The sequence below is a fragment of the Babylonia areolata genome, chromosome 4 (genome assembly GCF_041734735.1).
Source record: "Babylonia areolata isolate BAREFJ2019XMU chromosome 4, ASM4173473v1, whole genome shotgun sequence".
Lineage (NCBI taxonomy): Eukaryota > Metazoa > Mollusca > Gastropoda > Neogastropoda > Buccinidae > Babylonia > Babylonia areolata.
Window position 1 is genome coordinate 38,120,461 of NC_134879.1, and position 24,168 is coordinate 38,144,628.

Consider the following 24,168-nt stretch of genomic DNA (forward strand, 5'->3'; position numbering starts at 1 on the left):
GGATAAACAGTCTGTGAAATCATCTGGTTGTCACTGCCTGGCGTTTCAGTTGATGGGATGAAGTCTGTCGCTCATTGTCTGCCATGGCCTGAGTGGGATGAACAGTCCAGGGGAACGGTCCTGTTGCTAGTCTAGGACGTCAAGTGCTGTGTGTGACTGCTGCTCCCCACCCCCATCCACCCCTCACTCCCCCTCCCCCTCCTCCTCCCCCTCCTCCCGGCCCCCTCCTCCTCCCCCTCCATCTCCATGTTTTTCGCCGTGGTCTCCACCCCTCCGCCCAGTGAGGCTTCTTCTGTGGCGTCAGACCATGGCGACATCAAGCCTGTAAGTTTGTGTGTTTGTCTGTGTGCTCGGCTTGTCTGTCTGTGTGTCTGTTCGTTCATGGATCCCGTGTGCTTGACTGTCTGCGTGTCTGTCTGTCTGTGTGACTGTTTGTCTGTGTGTCTGTCAGGCGTCCAATTCTATGTTAAAATTCCGCCGGCTCTTCTTGTCATTTCAATCCGTTTTGAATATCATCATTGAACTTTTGTCACATATAAAAGATGTATGATTCCATTTGTGTCAGATATAACTTCTTGTTTAATCTCTGCAGAAAAAAAAGAGTTTTCAATTGATTAAAGGCATTTTATATGTTTAACCCATACATTCAGTGCTCTGGTTATCCATGAATGTATGTACGAACGCGCGTTGTATGTGTATGTAAGTGTGTGTCTGTGTGTATCCATCTGTGTGTTTCTATGTGTGGCAGTGGCTCCCTTAACCGAAAGTTCTTGACTGAAAGATCTCAGAGAGGTTAAACAAAGAACTGGGCAAAAAAAAAGAGTAGTAATCAGTAAATCACAAAGCTTAGTCGAGGAAGCTAGATATCTGCACTTTAATTTCAGAGAATTGTCCGGGTGCAGAATGACAACGGGGAGGGCAGAATCAGGGCGGTGCCGGTCAGTGGTGACCTGACAGGTCAGGATCTGCTGGACTGCGTGCGGGACCCGGGCTACGTCATGGTGACCCTTGTCGCCAGGTGGCAGCACTCAGGTACGTCATCACCTCACTCTCGCCTCACAGTTCCAATGTCGATTTCTCAAGGAGCCGTCACTGCGTTCGTACACATCCATATACGCTACAACACATCTACTAGGCAGATGCCTGACTAGCAGCACATTCCACTGCGCTTAGCCAGGCCTTGAGTGCATGTGCATAATGTATTTGTGTAATATTCAGAGTGGATTTCTGCTAAACACTTTTGCCAGAGAACAACACTCTCGTTGCCATGAGTAGGTTCTTAAGTGCGTGCTGCACATGGGACCTCGGTTTATCGTCTCATCCGAATGACAAGACGCTCAGTTTGATTTTCCAGTCAAACTTGGGAGAAAGGACGAGAACGGGATTCGACCGAGACCCTCACGGACTCTCTGTATTGGCAGATAAGCGTCTTATCCATTCTGCCACCTTGGCTTCACATGCCTGTTACTGGGCTCCTTCACCACTTCCTCATTGTGTGCGTTGACGTCATGTCTGTGACTGTGTTCGTTGACGTCATGTCTGTGACTGTGTGCGTTGACGTCATGTCTATGACTGTGTTGACGTCATGTCTGTGACTGTGTGTGGGTGTGTGTTGACGTCATGTCTGTGATTGTGTGTGTTGACGTCATATCTGTGATTGTGTGTGTGTTGACGTCATGTCCGTGACTGTGTGTTGACGTCGTGTCCGTGACTGTGTGTGTGTTGACGTCATGCCTGTGGCTACGTGTGTTAACGTTATGCCTGTGACTGTGCGTGTTGACATCATACCTGTGACTGCGTGTTGACATAATGTCTGCGACTGTGTGTGCGTGTGTGTGTGTTTTCTTGTGTGCTTTTTGTCTGATGTGTTTTTGTGAAGCGCTTTTAGAGGTTTGAATGCTGTACGTTTTTTGTTGTTGTTTTTTTTATTCACCTTTCACTGTGTCAGTCCTCTGAATGTCAGTGGCCTTGGCGTGTGAAAGAGCGCGCCATGTTGTTTGAAATGTCAGTGTCTGTTGTCCGTCCCACCAGTCTCCAGCCTGTAATCGCAGTTGTCGCCCCTAGCCATGCAGGGAGATAAGCCAGTCCCTTGTTGCACTGTCAGCGTCCTCCTTCACTTCTCCACACCTCACACGTTAAGGGAGCTAACCGCGCCCCGTCTGCTCTATGGCGTATACTCGTGGATAATCTTCCTTGAAATGGGTTGATAGCGAGTGTGCATGAATGAATGAATGAATGAATGAATCTAAATGGAAAGAAAGCTGGACGGACTGTTCAAAGTTTGTCATCCTGAACTTCATTTTTTCTTGATGTTCAGCGAGGTTGTGCTCCGCTATGTGTGTTTCAGTACGTGGAATGGCTCACATTTGTTGCAAGTGGTTAGACTGATATTGAAAGCTGTCATGTTGTGTTGTATTGCATTGCATTGTATCGCGTTGTGTTGCGTTGCGCTGTGTTGTATCGTATCATACCGTATGACATTGTGTTGTGTATCACTGTATCATATCGTAATGTATTGTATCGTATCATGTTGCATTGTCGTGTATTATACTGTACTGTATTGTCCTGTATTGCACAGAGCTGTACTATACTGTATCATATTTTATCATAGTATAGCCTACTGGTGCTGTGTTGTACAGAACTCCTGGTGGTGCTATGTTGTTCAGAAATCCTGGAGCTGTGTTGTACAGAAATCCTGGTGCTGTGTTGTACAGAAATCCTGTATTGTGTTGTACAGAAATCCTGGTGCTGTGTTGTCCAGTGATGCTGTGTGCTGTACAGAAATCCTGGTGCTATGTTGTCCAGTGTTGCTGTGTGCTGTACAGAAATCCTGGTGCTGTGTTGTACAGTGATGCTGTGTGTTGTACAGAAATCCTGGTGCTGTGTTGTACAGTGGTGCTGTGTGTTGTACAGAAATCCTGGTGCTATGTTGTCCAGTGTTGCTGTGTGCTGTACAGAAATCCTGGTGCTGTGTTGTACAGTGATGCTGTGTGTTGTACAGAAATCCTGGTGCTGTGTTGTACAGTGGTGCTGTGTGTTGTACAGAAATCCTGGTGCTGTGTTGTCCAGTGTTGCTGTGTGTTGTACAGAAATCCTGGTGCTGTGTTGTCCAGTGTTGCTGTGTGTTGTACAGAAATCCTGGTGCTGTGTTGTATAGTGATGTTGTATCTTGTACAGAAATCCTGGTGCTGTGTTGTCCAGTGATGCTGTGTGCTGTACAGAAATCCTGGTGCTATGTTGTCCAGTGATGCTGTGTGCTGTACAGAAATCCTGGTGCTGTGTTGTCCAGTGATGCTGTGTGTTGTACAGAAATCCTGGTGCTGTGTTGTCCAGTGATGCTGTGTGTTGTACAGAAATCCTGGTGCTGTGTTGTCCAGTGATGCTGTGTGTTGTACAGAAATCCTGGTGCTGTGTTGTCCAGTGATGCTGTGTGCTGTACAGAAATCCTGGTGCTGTGTTGTCCAGTGATGCTGTGTGCTGTACAGAAATCCTGGTGCTGTGTTGTCCAGTGATGCTGTGTGTTGTACAGAAATCCTGGTGCTGTGTTGTCCAGTGTTGCTGTGTGCTGTACAGAAATCCTGGTGCTGTGTTGTCCAGTGTTGCTGTGTGCTGTACAGAAATCCTGGTGCTGTGTTGTACAGTGGTGCTGTGTGCTGTACAGAAATCCTGGTGCTATGTTGTCCAGTGTTGCTGTGTGTTGTACAGAAATCCTGGTGCTGTGTTGTATAGTGATGTTGTATCTTGTACAGAAATCCTGGTGCTGTGTTGTCCAGTGATGCTGTGTGCTGTACAGAAATCCTGGTGCTATGTTGTCCAGTGTTGCTGTGTGCTGTACAGAAATCCTGGTGCTATGTTGTCCAGTGTTGCTGTGTGCTGTACAGAAATCCTGGTGCTGTGTTGTACAGTGATGCTGTGTGCTGTACAGAAATCCTGGTGCTGCCCACAGACAACATCACCACCTTACTTGAGGAGCTGGAGGAGGCAGGGGGAGGGGAGGAGGGGGACGGTGGGAGGGGGGAGGTGCAGTTCATCGTCAGGTATGAACACACGGACTCTCCGGATGGATTTCGTCTGGGTGCTGAAGGTGGGGAGAGTTTGTTGTCCGTCTCTGTCTGTATACATGTATCACTGTCTATCAGTCTCTGTCTGTATACATGTATCACTGTCTGTCTCTGTATACATGTATCACTGTCTGTCTCTGTCTGTATACATGTATCACTGTCTGTCTGTCTCTGTATACATGTATCACTGTCTATCAGTCTCTGTCTGTATACATGTATCACTGTCTGTTTCTCTCTGTCTCTATACATGTATCACTGTCTCTGTATACATGTATCACTGTCTGTCTGTATACATGTATCACTGTCTCTGTATACATGTATCACTGTCTGTCTCTGTCTGTATACATGTATCACTGTCTGTTTGTCTCTGTCTGTATACATGTATCACTGTCTGTCTGTCTCTGTCTGTATACATCTATCACTGTCTGTTTGTCTTTATCTGTATATATCTGCTCTCTACGATCGGCTTCGGATCCACTCTGTTTACGCATGCCGAGATTCAAACACTCGACTGTTGGCCGCCGTTCTGTCTCTGTCTCTGGACCTTGCAGTTGGAATGAACTTCCTCTTTCGCTTCGTCAGGTCTCCGCACTAGGCTCTTTCAAGTCTGGTATTAAAACCCACCTCTTCCCAAAATAACTTCCCTTCCCTACCTCTTCCTTGTCTTCAGTTTTTTCCAGTTTTGGAGTTACGCATGTGTGTGAATGACTGGTGCGAAAGCGCTTTGATTTGACTCTGCACAAGATTCAGCGCTATATAAATATAATGATAATAATGATATATGTATCACTGTCTATCTGTCTGTCTGTATACATGTATCACCGTCTATCTGTCTGTCTGTTTACATGTATCATTGGCTGTCTATCTGTCTGTCTGTTTGCATGTATCATTGGCTGTCTATCTGTTTGCATGTATCATTGAGTGTCTATCTGTCTCTGTATACATGTATCATTGACTGCTCTCTACCTGTCTATCTGTTTACATGTATCATTGACTGTATATCTGTCTCTGTATACATGTATCATTGACTGTCTCTGTATACATGTATCACTGTCTGTTTCTGTCTGTATGCATGTGTCACTGTCTGTTTGTCTCTATCTTGCATACATGTATCACTGTCTGTCTGTATACTTGTATCACTGTCTGTCTCTGTCTGTATACATGTATCACTGACGGTCTATCTGTATGCATGTATCACTGTCTGTCTGTCTGTATACATGTATCACTGTCTGTTTGTCTGTATACATGTATCACTGTCTGTTTGTTTGTTTCTATCTGTATACATGTATCACTATATGTCTGTCTGTATGCATGTATCATTGACTGTCTGTCTGTATACATGTATCATTGACTGTCTGTCTGTATACATGTATCATTGACTGTCTGTCTGTCTGTCTGCATGTATCATTGACTGTCTGTCTGTCTCTGTATACATGTATCATTGACTGTCTGTCTGTCTCTGTATACATGTGTCATTGACTGTCTGTCTGTATACATGTATCATTGACTGTCTGTCTGTCTCTGTATACATGTATCATTGACTGTCTGTCTGTCTCTGTATACATGTGTCATTGACTGTCTGTCTCTGTCTGTATACATGTGTCATTGTCTGTCTGTCTGTCTCTGTATACATGTGTCATTGACTGTCTGTCTGTCTCTGTATACATGTATCATTGTCTGTCTGTCTGTATACATGTGTCATTGACTGTCTATCTGTCTGTATACATGTATCATTGACTGTCTATCTGTCTCTGTCTGTAAACATGTGTCATTGACTGTCTCTGTCTGTAAACATGTGTCATTGACTGTCTATCTGTCTCTGTAAACATGTCATTGACTGTCTATCTGCCTCCGTCTGTATACATGTATCATTGACTGTCAATCTGTCTGTCTGTATACATGTATCATTGACTGTCTATCTGTCTGTATACATGTATCATTGACTGTCTATCTGTCTTTGGCTGTATACATGTATCATTGACTATCTGTCTGTCTGTATACATGTGTCATTGACTGTTTATCTGTCTCTGTCTGTTTACATGTGTCATTGACTGTCTGTCTGTCTGTCTGTATACATGTATCATTGACTATCTGTCTGTCTGTATACATGTGTCATTGACTGTCTATCTGTCTGTATACATGTATCATTGACTGTCTATCTGTCTGGCTGTATACATGTATCATTGACTATCTGTCTGTCTGTATACATGTGTCATTGACTGTTTATCTGTCTCTGTCTGTTTACATGTGTCATTGACTGTCTGTCTGTCTGTCTGTCTGTATACATGTATCATTGACTGTCCATCTGTCTGTCTGTATACATGTATCATTGACTATCTGTCTGTCTGTATACATGTATCATTGTCTATCTATCTGTCTGTATACATGTATCATTGACTGTCTATCTGTCTTTGGCTGTATACATGTATCATTGACTATCTGTCTGTATACATGTATCATTGTCTATCTATCTGTCTGTCTGTATACATGTATCATTGACTGTCTATCTGTCTTTGGCTGTATACATGTATCATTGACTATCTGTCTGTCTGTATACATGTATCATTGTCTATCTATCTGTCTGTCTGTATACATGTATCATTGACTATCTGTCTGTCTGTATACATGTATCATTGACTGTCAGACTGTCGGTCTGTCTCTGTCTGTATTATTATTGACTGTCTATCTGTCTGTCTGTATACATGTATCATTGTCCGTATCTGTCTGTATTATCATTGACTGTCTGTCTCTGTCTGTTTACATGTATCACTGTCTGTGTCTGCATTATCATTGACTGTCTCTGTCTGTTTACATGTATCATTGTCTGTCTGTCTGTCTGTGTCTGTTTACATGTATCACTGTCTGTCTGTCTATGTCTGCATTATCATTGACTGTCTCTGTCTGTTTACATGTATCACTGTCTGTCTGTCAGTCTGTCTCTGTACACGCGTATCACTGACTGTTGGCCTGTCTTTTCATTGTCTTACGAGTGGTGTTCTCTCCCTTTCTGTGTGTCTGTCTCTGTCTCTGTCTGTCTCTAAGTGTACACTCCTTGTCGCCAGGCCAGCAGCCAGTCGTGTGAAGGGGAGCCCTGTGTTTGCTGCCAGCTGTTGACCATGTGTGCGCTTTTGTTTTGTCCAGGGTTGATTCCTGCCACTCTCTTTTTGCCAAGCATTCCGAAAAATCTTCACCAGATAAACTTTAAAGGGTTGAAAAAAAGAATTTACACAATACTTCTCGACTAATTTTCAGATCCCCCAAATTTAACATGTTGTTCCTCTCTTCCGCTCTCTTGACTGGCGCCCAGTTTCCGAACGAACTGAACACTAGCTTTCTGCTCTGCAGAACGTTTTCTGCGCTCTGAGGGTCTGGCCCTCGCTCCCTCTTTGACCTCATTGAAGCGTACATTACAACTCGTCACCTTCATTCTGCTTCTGATACCTGGCTCTTTAAAACAAAACAAAACAAAAAAAACTGTCGTAAAGAAGAAACATCAGGCTCAGAGATCTTTCTCACTGCAGTACCCTCATTGTGAAACAAACTGTCAGAATAATTGCGATATTCTATCTCGCTGAATTCGTTCAAGCCTTCTTTGAAAGCACATCGTTTCCAACAACAGTGATTTTCCAGTGCTGGTGTTGGTATGGTCTGGTTCCAAGTGCATGTTTTGTTGTGGGGAAGCAGTTTGCCTTGTGTGTGTGGCGGGTTCTTCTGTGCGTGTGAGCGTCTTGCAGGGGTGTGTCTTCCAGGAAGGAGGGATACATTGAAGGAAGCAGGGATAAAGCATGGATACATTGAAGGAAGCAGGGATACATTGAAGGAAGGGTACAGTGAAGGAAGCAGGGATACATTGAAGGAAGAGGGGATACATTAAAGGAAGCAGGGATACATTGAAGGGATGCATTAAAGGAAGCAGGCATACAGCAGGGATACACTGAAGGAAGCAGGGATACATTGAAGGAAGGATACAGTGAAGGAAACAGGGATACAGTAAAGGAAGCAGGGATACAGTAAAGGAAGCAGGGATACATTAAAGGAAGCAGGGATACATTGAAGGAAGGATACAGTGAAGGAAACGGATACACTGAAGGAAGCAAGGATACAGTGAAGGGAGCAAGGATACAGTGAAGGGAGCAGGGATACATTGAAGGAAGCAGGGATACATTGAAGGGATACATTAAAGGAAGCAGGGATACATTGAAGGAAGGATACAGTGAAGGAAACAGGGATACAGTAAAGGAAGCAGGGATACATTAAAGGAAGCAGGGATACATTGAAGGAAGCAGGGATACATTGAAGGAAGGATACACTGAAGGAAACAGGGATACATTGAAGGAAGGATACACTGAAGGAAACAGGGATACATTGAAGCAAGGAAACAGTGAAGTGAGCATGTATGCATTGAAGGAAGACGGGATACATTGAAGGAAGGAGGGATACACTGAATGAAGAAGGGATACATTAAATAAATACATTGAAGTGAGCAGGGATAAACTGAAGGAAGCAGGGGTGCATTGAAGGAAGCAGGGATACGGTACAGGAAGCAGGGATACATTGAAGGAAGCAGGAATACAGTGCAGGAAGCAGGGATACGGTGAAGGAAGGAAGGATACAGTGAAGAAAGAGAGGATACAATGAAGGAAGGAAGGATACAGTGAAGGAAGCAGGGATACAGTGACGGAAGCAGGGATCAGGGGAAAAAAGTAAAGGAAGCAGGGATACAGTGAAGGAAGCAGGGATACAGTATTGCTGTAGCTCTCTCAGACGGTGACAAATCTCATGTCCCATAGACCGTCACAGCAGCGTGAGGTGAGGGTGAAGATCTGACCAATCACTCAAAGGGGCTGATCTCCGTGGAAAATAGGTGTCCCCTAGCAGCCGAAAGCCTCCCCGCATGAACCATACCCCGGGAAAATGTGCACCCCTGTGTGTCCACGTCATTGTGGTATGTCTCAGACAGAATGAACAGAAGAAGTTGGGGGGCCTGGTGGGGGGGGGGGGGGGGGGGCGCTTTTATCCGACATTCTGCATCTGGGAGTGATTTTGTTTTTGTTTTCTTTTGTTTTTGTTTTTCATGAGAGTTGTAATCCACCAGAGGTTTTGTTCAGGAAATTCGTCATGGAACTTGTGTTTGGGAGAGGGGAAGGATATTTCTTTAAAAAACTATATATATTATCTGAAAATCTAGGATATTTTGGCATGAGAGCACTGTAATTAGTAATATATTATCAGGAAAGTCGTTGGAATATAACTTTGTGTCGGAGAAGTTGCTTTCAGGTATAAACCAGGGAAGCGTCAATGCCAGGAAAAACAATCACAGGATGACATGTCCTGGAATTCTCTTGGGAAATCATTGTCCATTCTACTGAGAACTGGCATTATCACTCATTCAGGAAACCCTCATTTCTCAAAATGAGGTTTAGTGTGGGGCACACTGTGTTGGAGAAAGTCCGAGGTGTCTGTGAGCGGGGCACATTGTGTTTGAGAACATGTCCAAAGCGTCTGTGAGCGGGGCACATTGTGTTTGGGAACATGCCCAAAGTGTCTGTGAGCGGGGCACATTGTGTTGGGGAACATGTCCAAAGTGTCTGTGAGCGGGGCACGTTGTGTTGGGGAACATGCCCAAAGCGTCTGTGAGCGGGGCACGTTGTGTTTGGGGAACATGTCCAAGGTACAACGTGCAGAGCCGTAATCAACACTGGGACGCAGGAACTGCGGCGCTGGCAGTTATTGTCCAGGGGACATTGTTCGGGGGAGGGGGGGGGTGTGATTCGTGTGACCGGGGACCGTCACTGGGGATGACAGCTTCTCACGGGCTGTAAGCCTCTTGGTCTCCTGACGTCACCATGGCAACGTCAGTCTCCCCAGCCAGATAGAGCAGAGAGAGGGGGGTGTAGGGAGGGTGGGAGAGACAGTATGAGCGGGAGGGTGAGATTGAGTCAGACGGGGGGAGGGGGGTGGTGGAGGGGCGGTGACAGCCGACGTTATACAACAGGACGTGTCGTCGTGACCTTCATGACGTCAAACCTTATGAAACGTCATGGCTTCTGCCATGTCCATATTTCGGCGTCACGATGATGGTCATGTGACCGGTAAAGGTTGAGGACCCACCTACAGCCCGACCGGTCCCGTGCAATCTAATAAAAGAAAAATTAAGAGAAAATGTGTTTCCGGATCCTCGCACGCTCAGTATATTGCAGCCCACACCAAGAAATTTGCAAACAATACAAGACTTTATTCACTCACAGACATACTCGCAAAAGACACAGCAGTGAGGCACAAACAGCTCTTTCCCTTTATCCCTCCACCCAACCTTACTAACCCGCAAATACAAATCGCCACATCATTTCAAGCTTTGTTTGTTTGGGTTTTTTTAAGTGGGAATGAGAGAAAAATAAATAAATAAATCACATTCGCTCAAACACACACACTCACCCCTCTTGTGCACTGCTCTCACACATGCACACGCATCCTCTACCGTCCATGTCCGGGTCGCATTGGTCCTGATCACGAGGGTCCATGCCACAGAAACCAAGATGCCGGCGACCACTGAGAGTCCTAGTCCTGCAGACAGGGCATGCAAAGCGGCAATCTTCATGCGCGGCGGGACACCCCTGTGACAGACTCGGGGAACTCACAAGCGCAGGGAAGGCTGCGGGAGCCCGGGACAACGGCGGAGGCTCAGGAAGGTGGGTTGCGAGAGTCCAAGACGACCATAACACCCGGGGAACGTGCGGGACTCGTCGGAACACTCTTCGGAGCTGTAACCAGACTCGAGTCGAGAGTCAAGCACGAGAAAAACAGGATGCATGTGCTAAGGCACAGAGGGGTTTCGCACACACCCACACGCACAGCTGAATGTCTTAAGAAAATTGATCATTATCACTGAAGTAAAACAGAAGACGTGTGCACACAAGTATACATCAAACATAAAGCTAGATTCAGAAGGTTAGGGAGAGCTACACAGCACTGAAATTAAATTCGCAAATGTATATATAAAATACAGCAACAAATACTGAAATACATCTCAGTGACCGCTCCCTGTCTATAGAAAAAAACAAAACAAAAAAAAGCACTCTTCACTCCCTTCCAACCTGACTCACCTCAAGAGCTTGTGAGGAGGAAAAAATCATGAGGGAGATGAAATCCCTGGAACTGGAACGCAGTTCCAGACCTCCTGGTCGGACGAGGACTCAGGAAACGCAGTGGCACTGGAGGCCCCAAAACCGAACCGAATCGGAAATCCTCAAACTCCAAAATGAATGGAGTAGGATTTGAGAAAAAAAAAATTCTCCCCAACCTGGTACAAATGCCAGTGATCAAAAAACATCCTCCGCTGCCCACGACATTGACAGGTGAGCTTTCTTTCATCAAACCTGTAGCTCAGCTTAATAACGTGCAGGTATACATGCACGAGAAAAAAAAAAACTGAGCTGACTACGAGGGAGATAAGGAACACACACGCACGCGCGCGTACACACGCGCACACACATGGGGAAAGAAAGAAGAAAAAAACCCACGAAAATCATAATGTATTCGAGGGGTCAAGTTGACGCAACTTTCCTCTTTCTTCCATCACTACACTGTCGCACGCGACAATGATGATGATAGTGGTGGTGGTGATGATGATGACGGTGTGATGATGATGTTGGTGGTGTGATGACGATGATGATGATGGTTATGGTGGTGATGATGATGGTGATGATGAGGATGGTAATGAATATGATAATGGTGGTGGTGGTGGTGGTGGTGATGATGATGATGATGATAATGAGAGTGATGATGATGAAGATGATGATGATGATGACGACGATGATGATGATGATGTCTGTTTCAGCCAGGAGGTCAGCGACAGAAGGACCTCACACACACAGGGACATGGCCCTTTCTGCCTGTGGGACACAGGTCAGTCAGCCCACTGTTGTCATGTGGAGTAGCTGTGCCATGTCTATCTGTCTGTGTCATGTCTGTCTCTCTCTCCCTCTCCCTCTCTCTCTCTCGCGTTTGTTGATGGAGTGAAATTTCTCAATTCGTCACCCTCTCTTGTGTGAACACCATCGCAACCTCCTCGTGCAAACACGTCACGAGTGCACAGAGAGAGGTGAGTATTCTGATATGTGCCGAACGTTTGGACGAACATATTTTAACACAGAGAGAGAGAGAGATGAGTATTCTGGAATATGCCGAACTTCCAGAGGAACATATTGTAGCCTGAAGTACAGGGAGCCTGAGCTCATGCGTCGAAGGCACGTGCACTTCGTTCATCGCGAAAACTGGGTCACACGAACTGAGCTCAGACTTCAAACTGACTCTTCTTTTTGTGCCGTTCACCCCACTGTCTCGTCACCTTGCTTTCTGCTGAGGGTTTTTCTCGTTGGTCGGCCGCGTTTAAGACTGTTCTTACCGTTTTTGTTCACAGTTATTTAGCTTTTATTCGACAGTTGTTAGCTTGTCGTTTTCATGCCGGTGTGACAGCCATTTTCCAGCCGGTTAGCAAAGGGGAGGTCGTGATCCAGCCTGTGCCTCACCTTTCGATTGACGGCACTATCCTGCCGTCACCCAGCTTCTGACGTCGCAGGGATCTTTCAGGTCCTTACTTCTGTGGTGACGTCACCATTGATGACGTAACCCAGTTCGTGGCCGAGTTCTGCACTGCTTGCTTGTGACGTCGTGAAGTGTCCACTGTTTTGCTGAGGTAAGGTTTCCCGCACCCCCTACCCCCTGTAATTCTAACAGACCTGTCTGTGTACCCCTGTCATTGTCACGTCATGTCCCCTGTCATTGTCACTGACCTGTCTTTCATTTCATGCCCTCCCCCCTGTCATTGTCATTGACCCGTCATGTCATGTACCCCTGTCATAGTCACTGACATGTCATGTACCCCTGTCATAGTCACTGACATGTCATGTCTTCTGTCATTGTCACTGACCTGTCATGTCCCATGTCATTGTCACCCGTCTGTCATGTCATATCCTCTGTTGTTGTCACTGGCCTGTCATGTCATGTCCCTGTCATTGTCACAGACCTGCCATGTCGTGTCCCCCTGCCATTGTCACAGAAATGTCTGATTTAGCACCACACCTTTGTCTCAGTTCTCAAATGGTCGGTTTCCGCTACGTTATAACGTTGTGGTGCTAAACCGGGAGTGAGTGTGTGTGTGTGTGTATGTATTAGTCTGTCACAGTGGTAAAATAACAAGTATGTGATTTCATTGCTGTATATTCAAAATGACAAAGATTATACAAATGCCATGGAAATGGTGTTATCGAAATAGCACCACCCAATTTTAAGCTTGTCTCTCCCATACATCCCATGCCCCTTACCTCTGGTGGAATATCCCCAAAAGGGAACCCTTTTCTAGGTGGTCCAAGTTTGTTTCAACTTCGGCGCGGTATATATATATATATATATATATATATATATATATATATATATATATATATATATATATACTTCCGAAACAGCACCACTTCAGTTACAACGTTGTACACAGTAGTATAACGTGGTGGTGCTAAATCAGGAGTATATATATTTTTTGACAGTGTACAGTAGTCAATGGCCGTTGTCGTAATCCAGATTTCTTGAGCCGACAACTGTTCAAATTTCCAAACTGGAATTGGAATCCTCAATCGGAATACCATTTCAGGATTCCGACTTGGCTAATTTCCGGAAGTGAACCTTTTGAGAATAGGTGGTGCTAAATCGAGAGATGGCCCATGTCGTGTCATGGGAAGTGTGATGATGATGGTATGACGTTACGTGTGATGATGATGATGATGATGATGATGATGATGATGATGATGAGTGACATGAAGTGATGCCTGCACTGACACGTGTCCTGTTGCAGAATCCGGGAGATGGACCAAGAGAGAGCAGACCAGGAGAGGAGGGAGAGGGCAGAGAGGGAGGCAGCAGATCGGGAGATGAGGGAGAGGGCAGAGAGGCAGAGGGCAGACCGGGAGATGAGGGAGAGGGCAGAGAGGGAGAGGGCAGACCGGGAGATGAGGGAGAGGGCAGAGAGGGAGGCAGCAGACCGGGAGATGAGGGAGAGGGCAGAGAGGGAGAGGGCAGACCAGGAGATGAGGGAGAGGGCAGACCGGGAGATGAGGGAGAGGGCAGAGAGGGAGAGGGCAGAGAGGGAGAGGGCAGACCAGGAGATGAGGGAGAGGGCAGAGAGGGAGAGGGCAGACCGGGAGATGAGGGAGGGGTCACAGAGGCAGAGGGCAGACGTGGAGAGGGAGAGAGCAGAGTGGGAGAGGGCAGAGTGGGAGAGGAGGGACGGGGTGCAGTGGGAAAGGATGCAGTTGGAGAGGGCAGAGAGGGTTAGGGTGGCAAGGGAGACGGCAGAGAGGGAGAGGGAAGCGGCAGAGAGGGAGAAGACAGAGAGAGAGGCGGCAGAGAAGGAGAGGGTGGCAAAGGAGAGGACAGGGAGGGAGACGGCAGAGAGGGAGAGAATGGCGAGGGAGACGGCAAAGAGGGAGCGGTTGGCAAGGCAGATGGCAGAGAGGGAGAGGTCAGAAAGGGTGAGGGTGGCAAGAGAGAGGATGGCAAGGGAGACGGCAGAGAGGGAGAGGGTGTCAAGGGAGAGGGCAGAGAGGGAGACGGCACAGAGGGTGTCAAGGGAGACGGCAGAGAGAGAGGGTGCAGAGAGGGAGAGGGCAGAGTGGGAGAGGGCAGAGTGGGAGAGGATGGAGAGGATGAGGGTGGCAAGGGAGAGGATGGCAAGGGAGATGGCAGAGAGGGCAGAGTGGGAGAGGAGGGAGAGGTGGAGGGTGGCAAGGGAGAGGATGGCAAGGGCGACGGCAGAGACGGAGAGGGCAGATAGGGAGAGGATGCAGTGGGTAGAGAGTGAGAGGGCAGAGAGGCAGAGGATGGAGAGGATGCACTGGGAGATTGTGATGAGGGAGAGGCAGAGGGCAGAGAGGGAGAGGGCAGACAGGGAGAGGGCAGAGAGGGAGAGGGCTGAGGAGGAGAGGAGGGAGAGGGAGATAGCGAGGCTGGAGATGGAGAGGGCACAGTGGCAATGGGCCGACAGTCAGAGCATGGAGCGGGCGGATCGCTTCACCAGGATGCTGGCGGCCTTCACACAGGTCGAGACCATCCCCTCCACCTGCACCTCCACCCCGCTCCTCATCCAGGTCTTTGATCAGATACTGACCAATCAGCGGGCCAGGCAGGTCTTGGCTATCTGGGTGGAGGCTTTCCGCAAGCATCAGTTCCCCTCGGTCCCCATCAACAGGATGTCCTTCGTGCCCCTGGACCTTGCTGTGCGGGGCCAGGTGGCCCAGCAGCCCCTGCACCCCATCCTCACCACCCGCCCCTCTCTGGACGCCGTGGTCATCCAGCTGCTGAGGGTGGCCCAGTCCGCCACAGTGGCCGCCCACCTAACGGCCACCACCTCTGCCCGCCACCGCAACCTGCTGTACCTGCACCACATGTTCTCAGCCATGTGGTCGGACAGCGAGCCTGCACAGACTCTCCTCAAGCACACCTTCTGGTTCGTGGTGCGCACCCTGAAGAATAACTACCGCTACCTGAGGTGGGTGGTGTTCTGCGCGGGGTGGCGGGGCCGGGAGTCACCGGGGAAGTCGTGGTGGGACCAAGTGTATCAGTACCTGACCATGTGGCTGCAGAAACCTAGACAGCTCTCCCGGCAGACGGACATCCTGCGGGGCCTGTCCCGGACCGGGTTGAAGCAGTGCCGCCACATGGCCATCCTGCTGACCTTCAGACTCCACCTGTGGACCCTGGCCAGGACCTTCCACCCGAAACAGTTCCGCGAGGCCTACCGCTTCCTGCACTCCATCCAGGCCATCGTGTCGGTCAGCGAGTTCCTGCAGGCCGTGCTGCAATCCCCCCTGCTGCCCGGAACCCGGCGGCTGGTGAGGATCCTCACCTTGCTGGGCAGTGAAGGCAGGCGCAGACAGCCCTCCGGGGAGCCAGCACGGTCCAAGAGGATCAGATCCCGGAGGAGGTGGATGAGGCACTTGCAGCGCTACTGCAGGAGGCACCCTCGTCGGCTGGCCGGTGCCCGGATGTTGGTCGCAGCGGGTCAGGAGAAACTGCAGTCGGTGGTGACGATGCTGCCCAGGTGCAGCTATCAGGCCTGGCACTACGTTTTCCGCAACCTGCTGTGTAACCGCCGCATCAACTGGAGGCGCCTGGCAGAGCTGTTGTGGCGTTACCATGGTTCCCAAGATGTGGCCGACAGGGTCCTGATAGCTGCCGCCACTGTGACGTCACGTCCAGCGGTGTCCTCCATGCTGATTGGTAAGTGGATGGCGTGCTGTCCGAAGGAGAGCGTGCAGGCCGAGGTACTCCAGTACATAGGGCGGAGGGCCCACTGCCGTCTGCTGCGCGTTTACGTGTCCAGAGGTCTGCTGCCCGTGGGGGCGGCGTGGAGACGCTGCTGGGACGTGTTCCTCACGTCCCTCGTGCACCACCTGTGTGGCCAGGACGAGGCACGTGCCGCCCGGGCACGTGACACGTTGGTGAACGCCATCAGGGCCGGCCTGTCCTCTGTCGTCACCTACAAGGCTGTCCCTGTGCACGCCCTGGTGGTGTGGGAAAAGGGTAGCCTCCCCTTGATGCAGCTCCTCTTCCACTGCGGGTTTATCTCCCCTAACCAGGTGAAGCTCATGCTGGAAATGGAGAAAGTCCTGAGGCTGTCTCTGACCGCCCCCAGCCTGCAGCAGTGGATACGGGTGCTGGTGTGGCTACAGACGTCAGCCAGACAGCCACGCCCCCTCAGCAAGCAGGCGGCGCTCCTCGTGTCCCGCCAGCTGGGCTGTGGCGCCGACCGCCGCTGGCGAGTCCTGCAGTGCCAGGCCGCCATGAGCCGGCTGCTGAGGGAGGGATCGGCCCTGGGGCCGTGTGTCCGCCGGGCCACCAGGCAACTTATGTTTGAGGAGGACCTCGACAGGTTTGAACGGGAGAACCGCCAACCAATGTCCACCAAGTACATAATGGTGCAGTGTCCGTCCACCCGCCTGAGAGGGCTGATACAGTCAGATTACGTGATTACGGCCCTTCAGATAGTCAGGGGAAGGAGACAGTGCGCACCTCGGACGGGGGAGCGAGGGGAGGAGGGATGGTGGTGAAGAGACGGAGGGATGTGGGTGGAGTGGGTGGGTGGTTTGGTATGGACACACTGACTGTATTTGCATGTGACAAGATTCTTAATGGAAGGTGAAGGTTGTAACAGGTAACCCAGCACACACTGATGTTACTGTTGTATTTACATGTGACAAGATTATTAATGGAAGGTGAAGGTTGTAACAGGTAACCCAGCACACACTGATGTTACTGTTGTATTTACATGTGACAAGATTATTAATGGAAGGTGAAGGTTGTAACAGGTAACCCAGCACACACTGATGTTACTGTTGTATTTACATGTGACAAGATTCTTAATGGAAGGTGAAGATTGTAACAGGTAACCCAGCACACACTGATGTTACTGTTGTATTTACATGTGACAAGATTCTTAATGGAAGGTGAAGGTTGTAACAGGTAACCCAGCACACACTGATGTTACTGTTGTATTTACATGTGACAAGATTCTTAATGGAAGGTGAAGGTTGTAATAGGTAACCCAGTACACACTGGATTTTTTACTCACTTGTGTAAACAAAGTGAGTCCATGTTTTAACCCAGTGTTAGGTTGTGTGTGTGTGTGTGTGTGTGTGTGTGTGTGGTAAACTTTAACATTGACATTTTCTCTGCAAATACTTTGTCAGTTGACACCAAATTTGGCATAAAGATAGGAAAAATTCAGTTCTTTCCAGTCATCTTGTTGAAAACAATATTGCACCTCTGGGATGGGCACAAAAAAAATAAAAAATGAAGCATAATTATATGCAAACTGCAACTTCTGATATATTTATACTTTTTGTATTCTCTAAACTTGGCACTTTGATCTGGTATTCTGACCCAACAAGAGCAGTCATTATCATTTTTGTTCAAACAGGAACTTCTTTTGCTAAGCATGGAAGTTTTATTTATTTTGCAAACGTTTTGGTGCAGATAGTAAAAAAAGGGAAATTACTCTGTAATTAATGCTAGGGGACTTAATTTGCTTTAAACTGATCTTTCTCATCTTAAACATTACATTTTGAAATTATACTCAATACATAAAAAGCTTGGATTTTTTTTTTAAAGTGTATCACAAGTGAGTCTTGAAGGCCTTGCCTCTCTTGTTAAATAATTGTATTTACAAGCGACTGATTCTTGAAGAAAGATGAAAGTTGTAACAGGTAACGCAACAGACCAGTATGTAAAACCCATTTCTCGGTTTGTTGGGAATTGAGATGCAATCAATGACATTTCACATGACAATATGCTAAATCTGTTGCAAAAATTGTGAAAACGTCTACTTCCGTGTTTGTGTATGACAAGGTTTTGTGCGCGTGTGTGTACGTGCGTGTAGGTATGGGAGAAGGTGGGCGGACGTATGCCATTCTCAGCATAGGACGTGTGACTTGAGGAGTCTGGGTGAGTTCAACATTCAGTGAACATTCACCTCCGGCATACAACATTCAATGAACATTCACATCAGGCATACACCACTCGGGGAACATTCACAGACATCAGGCATACAACATTCAGTGAACATTCACAGACATCAGGCATTCAACATTCAGTGAACATTCACAGACATCAGGCATGCAACATTCAGTGAACATTCACAGACATCAGGCATGCAACATACAGTGAACAATCAGACATCAGGCATACAACATTCAGTGAACATTCACAGACGTCAGGTATGGAACACGCAGTGAACATTCACAGACATCAGGCATACAACATTCAGTGAATATTCACAGACATCGGGCATGCAACATTCACAGACATCAGACATACAACATTCAGTGAACATTCACAGACATCAGGCATGCAACATTCAGTGAACATTCACAGACATCAGGCATACAACATTCAGCGAACATTCACAGACATCAGGCATACAACATTCACCGACATCAGGCGTACAACATTCAGTGAACATTCACAGACATCAGGCATGCAACATTCAGTGAACATTCACAGACATCAGGCATACAACATTCAGCGAACATTCACAGACATCAGGCATACAACATTCACCGACATCAGGCGCACAACATTCAGTGAACATTCACAGACATCAGGCATACAACATTCACCGACATCAGGCATGCAACATTCAGTGAACGTTTACATCAGGCATACAACATTCAGTGAACATTCACATGAGGCTTGCAACATTCAGTGAACATTCACCGACATCAGGCATACAACATTCAGTGAACATTCACAGACACCGGGCATACAACATTCAGTGAACATTTACATCAGGCATACAACATTCAGTGAACATTTACATCAGGCATGCAACATTTCAGTGAACATTTACATCAGGCATACAACATTCAGTAAACATTCACAGACACCAGGCATACAACATTCAGTGAACATTTACATCAGGCATACAACATTCAGTGAACATTTACATCAGGCATTCAACATTCAGTGAACATTAACAGACGGGGGGACAGAGTGGACAGACAGGACAGAGTGGACAGACAGTGAGCAGTGGATAGACGGGACCAACAGGACACAAGTGGACAGACAGGACACAGTGGACAGACAGGAGACAGTGGACAGACAGGACACAGTGGACAGACAGTGGACAGTTTCAGTAGCTCAAGGAGGCGTCACTGCGTTTGGACAAATCCATATACTCTACACCACATCTGCCAAGCAGATGTCTAACCAGCAGTGTAACCCAACGCGCTTAGTCAGGCCTTCAGAGAAAAAAAGTAAATAAATAATATGTAAATACATAAAAAAGAACTACTACTAATAATAATAATATGTATAAGGCGCAAAAACTGGATGAAGTCAGCTATAAGCGTAAAAAAAGGAATAATAATAATAATAATAATAATAATAATTAAAATAAATAAATAAATTATTTCACACACAGACAGTGGACAGACAAGACAAAGCGGACAGACAGACAGGACAGACAGCAGACAGGACACAGTGGACAGACAGGACACAGTGGACAGACAGCTGACAGGACAGTGGACAGACAGGACAGACATAGTGGACAGTGGACAGACAGAAGACAGACAGGACAGAGTGGACAGAAAATGGACAGACAGGACAGAGTTGACAGACGGGACTAAAGGTCAGGCTGACCCACTGACCAGCAGCAGCCTTAGGGGACAAACAGCAAAGCCCAACGCCAACAGGAAGGCTGTCAGTGTGCAGCCAGAGACAACGCTCCTCACCAGTCACACACTGACCTGGACCACTGACCCCAGTTGTATGTCCTTTTTTGGACACAGCTCTGACCGGAGGGCCGCGTGACCTGACGGGGGAGTAGGGGGAGATTGAGAGGGGATGGGCAGACTGCCTGTGTTGGCAAGTGAATGTTCTGTTTGAACCACTGGTTTCGGCATGGTTTTTTTGGGGTTTTTGTTTTTGTTTTGTTTTTGTTTTTTTTGGGTGGGGAGGGGCGGGGGGGGGGTGGTGGTGAGGGGGTAACAATATGTTAAAATAGATAGACAGGTAGACAGACAGATGAAATATTAAGTTCGTTTGGTGATGATGATAACAGTGCTGATGATGATAATGATGACGATGTGCATGATACTGCGCCTGACTTCGGTTCAGAACAATAGTGTTTGAGGCAAACTGTGGCCATTATACTGATGAAGTGACACAGGACAGAACAACACACTGTGGCCATCACTGATGAAGTGACACAGGACAGAACAACACACTGTGGCCATCACTGATGGAGTGACACAGGACGAAACAACACAGTGTGGCCATCACTGATGGAGTGACACAGGACAGAACAACACACTGTGGCCATCACTGATGGAGTGACACAGGACAGAACAACACAGTGTGGCCATCACTGATGAAGTGACACAGGACAAAACAACACAGTGTGGCCATCACTGATGGAGTGACACAGGACAAAACAACACATTGTGGCCATCACTGATGGAGTGACACAGGACAGAACAACACACTGTGGCCATCACTGATGAAGTGACACAGGACAAAACAACACACTGTGGCCATCACTGATGGAGTGACACAGGACAAAACAACACACTGTGGCCATCACTGATGAAGTGACACAGGACAGAACAACACACTGTGGCCATCACTGATGGAGTGACACAGGACAACACATTGTGGCCATCACTGATGAAGTGACACAGAACAACACACTGTGGCCATCACTGATGAAGTGACACAGGACAGAACAACACACTGTGGCCATCACTGATGAAGTGACACAGGACAGAACAACACACTGTGGCCATCACTGATGAAGTGACACAGGCCACTGACCAACAACATCGCTATGTTCCCATCCTGTGGACCCGTTGCTGTAACTCCACGCTGTTGCCAACACATCACACTTCATTAAAAAATTAAATGATAATTGAGATGAGAATAGCTTGTCGTACTTCTGTGTGTCCACTGTGCCTACTGTGTACCCCTTCATCACGCACACGCACACACCCACTCACACACCTGCGCATGCACACGAACACACATATTATTATACACACTTATACATACGCACACACGCATGCGCACCACATATACCACACATATACTGACACCACACACACACATTCCCTGCACACACACATGTATACACAAACATACCCCGCACACACACACACACACATACCCCCCCTAGCCCCCCCCCCCCCCCCCCCCCCCCACACACACACACACACACACACACATGTACACAACGTGTACGCGCATGCAAAAGCACATAAAATCAATGTAAACAACACTATTATTTTTGCTTCTTCAATACTAAAGGCAGATCACTAAACTGTTTACAAAACACATTCTTCCACGACCATTTTTATGCATTCATATCAACTTTATTTCCATACATTCAAAACAACTTGATGTGTCGGGGAATGATGAAGACACAGTGGTAGGGGAGGACACAGAGAGGCGTGAGAGATCACCGACATCTTGGTGTCAGCGCACACAGCACATCTGCTTTCTGTCGATCGCTGTGTGAACCAAGATTCTGTGTATAACGAGTAAGCATTTCACACGCGGTGTTCCACAAACATTTCAACGATTTTATTTTTTCCCTTTTCGGGGCTCCAGCTACCTGTTGTCCGGCAAACCTCTGTCCCACCAGTTGCCTCCATCGCCTTCCCCTTCTCTCTCCCCTTTGATCTCCCTTCTCAATGAACGCACGCGCACAGAGCGGGTGCGTGTGTTTGATTGTCAACCATTGGTCGCTTGACGTTACAATAGCCAATGGCGATGTCGTTGACAAAAGAGACACGGGGCGTTGAGTGCCCGAAGCAGACGAGACAGAACTCAGAGGGGAAAGCGTGTGTGTGTTCATGGCTGTTTCGGCGTTCAGTCTCAAAACGTGCCCTCCTGTAAAGTAAAGGAGTGCAGCCATTTGGAGTGTGTCGCCCTAGTCCTGACGACCTAAGGACCCGAGGGAAACAAACACTGCCCCCTTTCGGTACTCAGTCATGGCGGAGTGTTGTCACTTCATAGTCGTCACTGACTGAGCTGCCGCTTTGCTTTCGGACCAACACCTTCACGGCTTACCTGAACTATCAAAGACCCGCCACCGCAGTGCGTTGAGGTGGAATTCCGTGACAGACAGGTGTGCGGTGTTGGTGGTTGGAGGCAGTATGGTCTCTGCTTCTTTTCCATAGACCAGTGTTTGGTATTCGACTGTTGAGCTCACCTGGGCGACAAGGGCAGCATGGTATGTACTAATCATAATGTGTTTGTGCATGGTTTTTCGTTCGCTTGGTTGAACAGGCCATAGTTAAGAAGTTTTGTGAGAAGTTTATTTTTGTTCATGGTATGTGTTGAGTGAACGGCTTAGCTGATATGCAGCGCGACCTACCATCTAGGTTTGCCTGACCACAGGCACCCAACGTCGGCGACAGTCGTGCTTAAAACAGCTGTGTTCGCTCAGAAATCAATGGTGTTTTCTGTGTCAGGATTCTCATGGAAGATCAATGTGTTGATCAGTTTTAAACCGTCAAGCATGTCCATAGTTCTCTCAGCCTTGGTTGTTTTATTTTCTCAGTCAGCCAGTGGGCTGTTAAATGTATTTAATCAGCAAAAGATAAAGTAATTATTGATTCCTGGCACCGTAACATTTACATGTGCAGTCTTTCTCTCCCCTTTCCCTACCAAGCGCTCTCTCTCTCTCTCTCTCTCTCTCTCTCTCAGGTTTCGTTCTTTCTCTTGCAGGCTGGTTGGCTGTCAATTTATGAAAATATTAACGATGTTATTGCCCTCATATTTACCCTGCGTTAATCTTACAGGCAATATCCACATTTCTTCCCTTCCACTCCTCTAGAGGTGTGACTGACGGGGTGAACGCCCATGCCTTGTTGTGAGCACTACTCATTCCGTCTTAGGGGAAAACTTGTGAATATTGCCCAGCCAATTTGCTGATATCCACACCGTTGGAAAATAAAGACTTATGCATTCAAACACTCTCTCTCTCTCTCTCTCTCTCTCTCTCTCTCTCTCTCTCTCTCTCTCGTGATCAGTTTGTGAGTCAAAGTGTACTGGCGTGAATTCAGTAACTTAATCACTTCTGAAATCGAAAGGAATAAGAAGCCAGATAGCTGTTGATGAGCCTTCTTACTTTTCTGGGTTAACAGTCTACACTGAACTGGCAAATGCATTGGCAGCTGATGATTTATGGGGTTTAGTTGTTAAAAGAGCTTGTGAAATATTGATAATATTTTTTTTTTTAAATCATCTACAGCAGGATGCAAGCTGAACTGCACTATGAAATTACCTATTTTCCATGACGAGTACAATAACTACGTACTGCTACTACTACAACAACTATATAATTATATATATATACCGCCACAATGCAAAATCACTTTAAACTGCTACAGTCAGTACTTAACGAATCGGAAGCTGCAGGTTCATCAACAGAGCGCACAAGTTGAACAAAAGAGAGAGGTGTTGGGAAGATATCGTTCTGTACCTGTGTGGATGGAAGGGAAAGAGGGTTTGGGGGAAAATACGGACAGTGTCCCATGTTGAGGCAATTCACGAAAAC

The 24,168-nt window shown here is 47.4% G+C and overlaps 1 protein-coding gene across 2 annotated transcripts in view; it reads left to right on the plus strand.

The window, feature by feature from the left end:
• Positions 1-24,168, plus strand: part of LOC143281145 (apoptosis-stimulating of p53 protein 1-like) — a 55,887-nt gene that overhangs the window by 6,449 nt on the left and 25,270 nt on the right. Inside the window, exons 2-5 of one of the 2 annotated variants that reach the window (XM_076586146.1) lie at positions 1-324; positions 885-1,032; positions 3,926-4,084; positions 11,899-11,966. The exon at positions 1-324 is cut by the window's left edge and continues 54 nt beyond it. In XM_076586146.1, the coding sequence (XP_076442261.1) occupies positions 247-324; positions 885-1,032; positions 3,926-4,084; positions 11,899-11,966 (453 nt within the window). In that variant the 5' untranslated portion in view covers positions 1-246. Of the gene's footprint in view, positions 325-884; positions 1,033-3,925; positions 4,085-11,898; positions 11,967-22,418; positions 22,840-24,168 lie in introns of those variants that run through there. The other variant, XM_076586147.1, reaches the window with a different exon arrangement.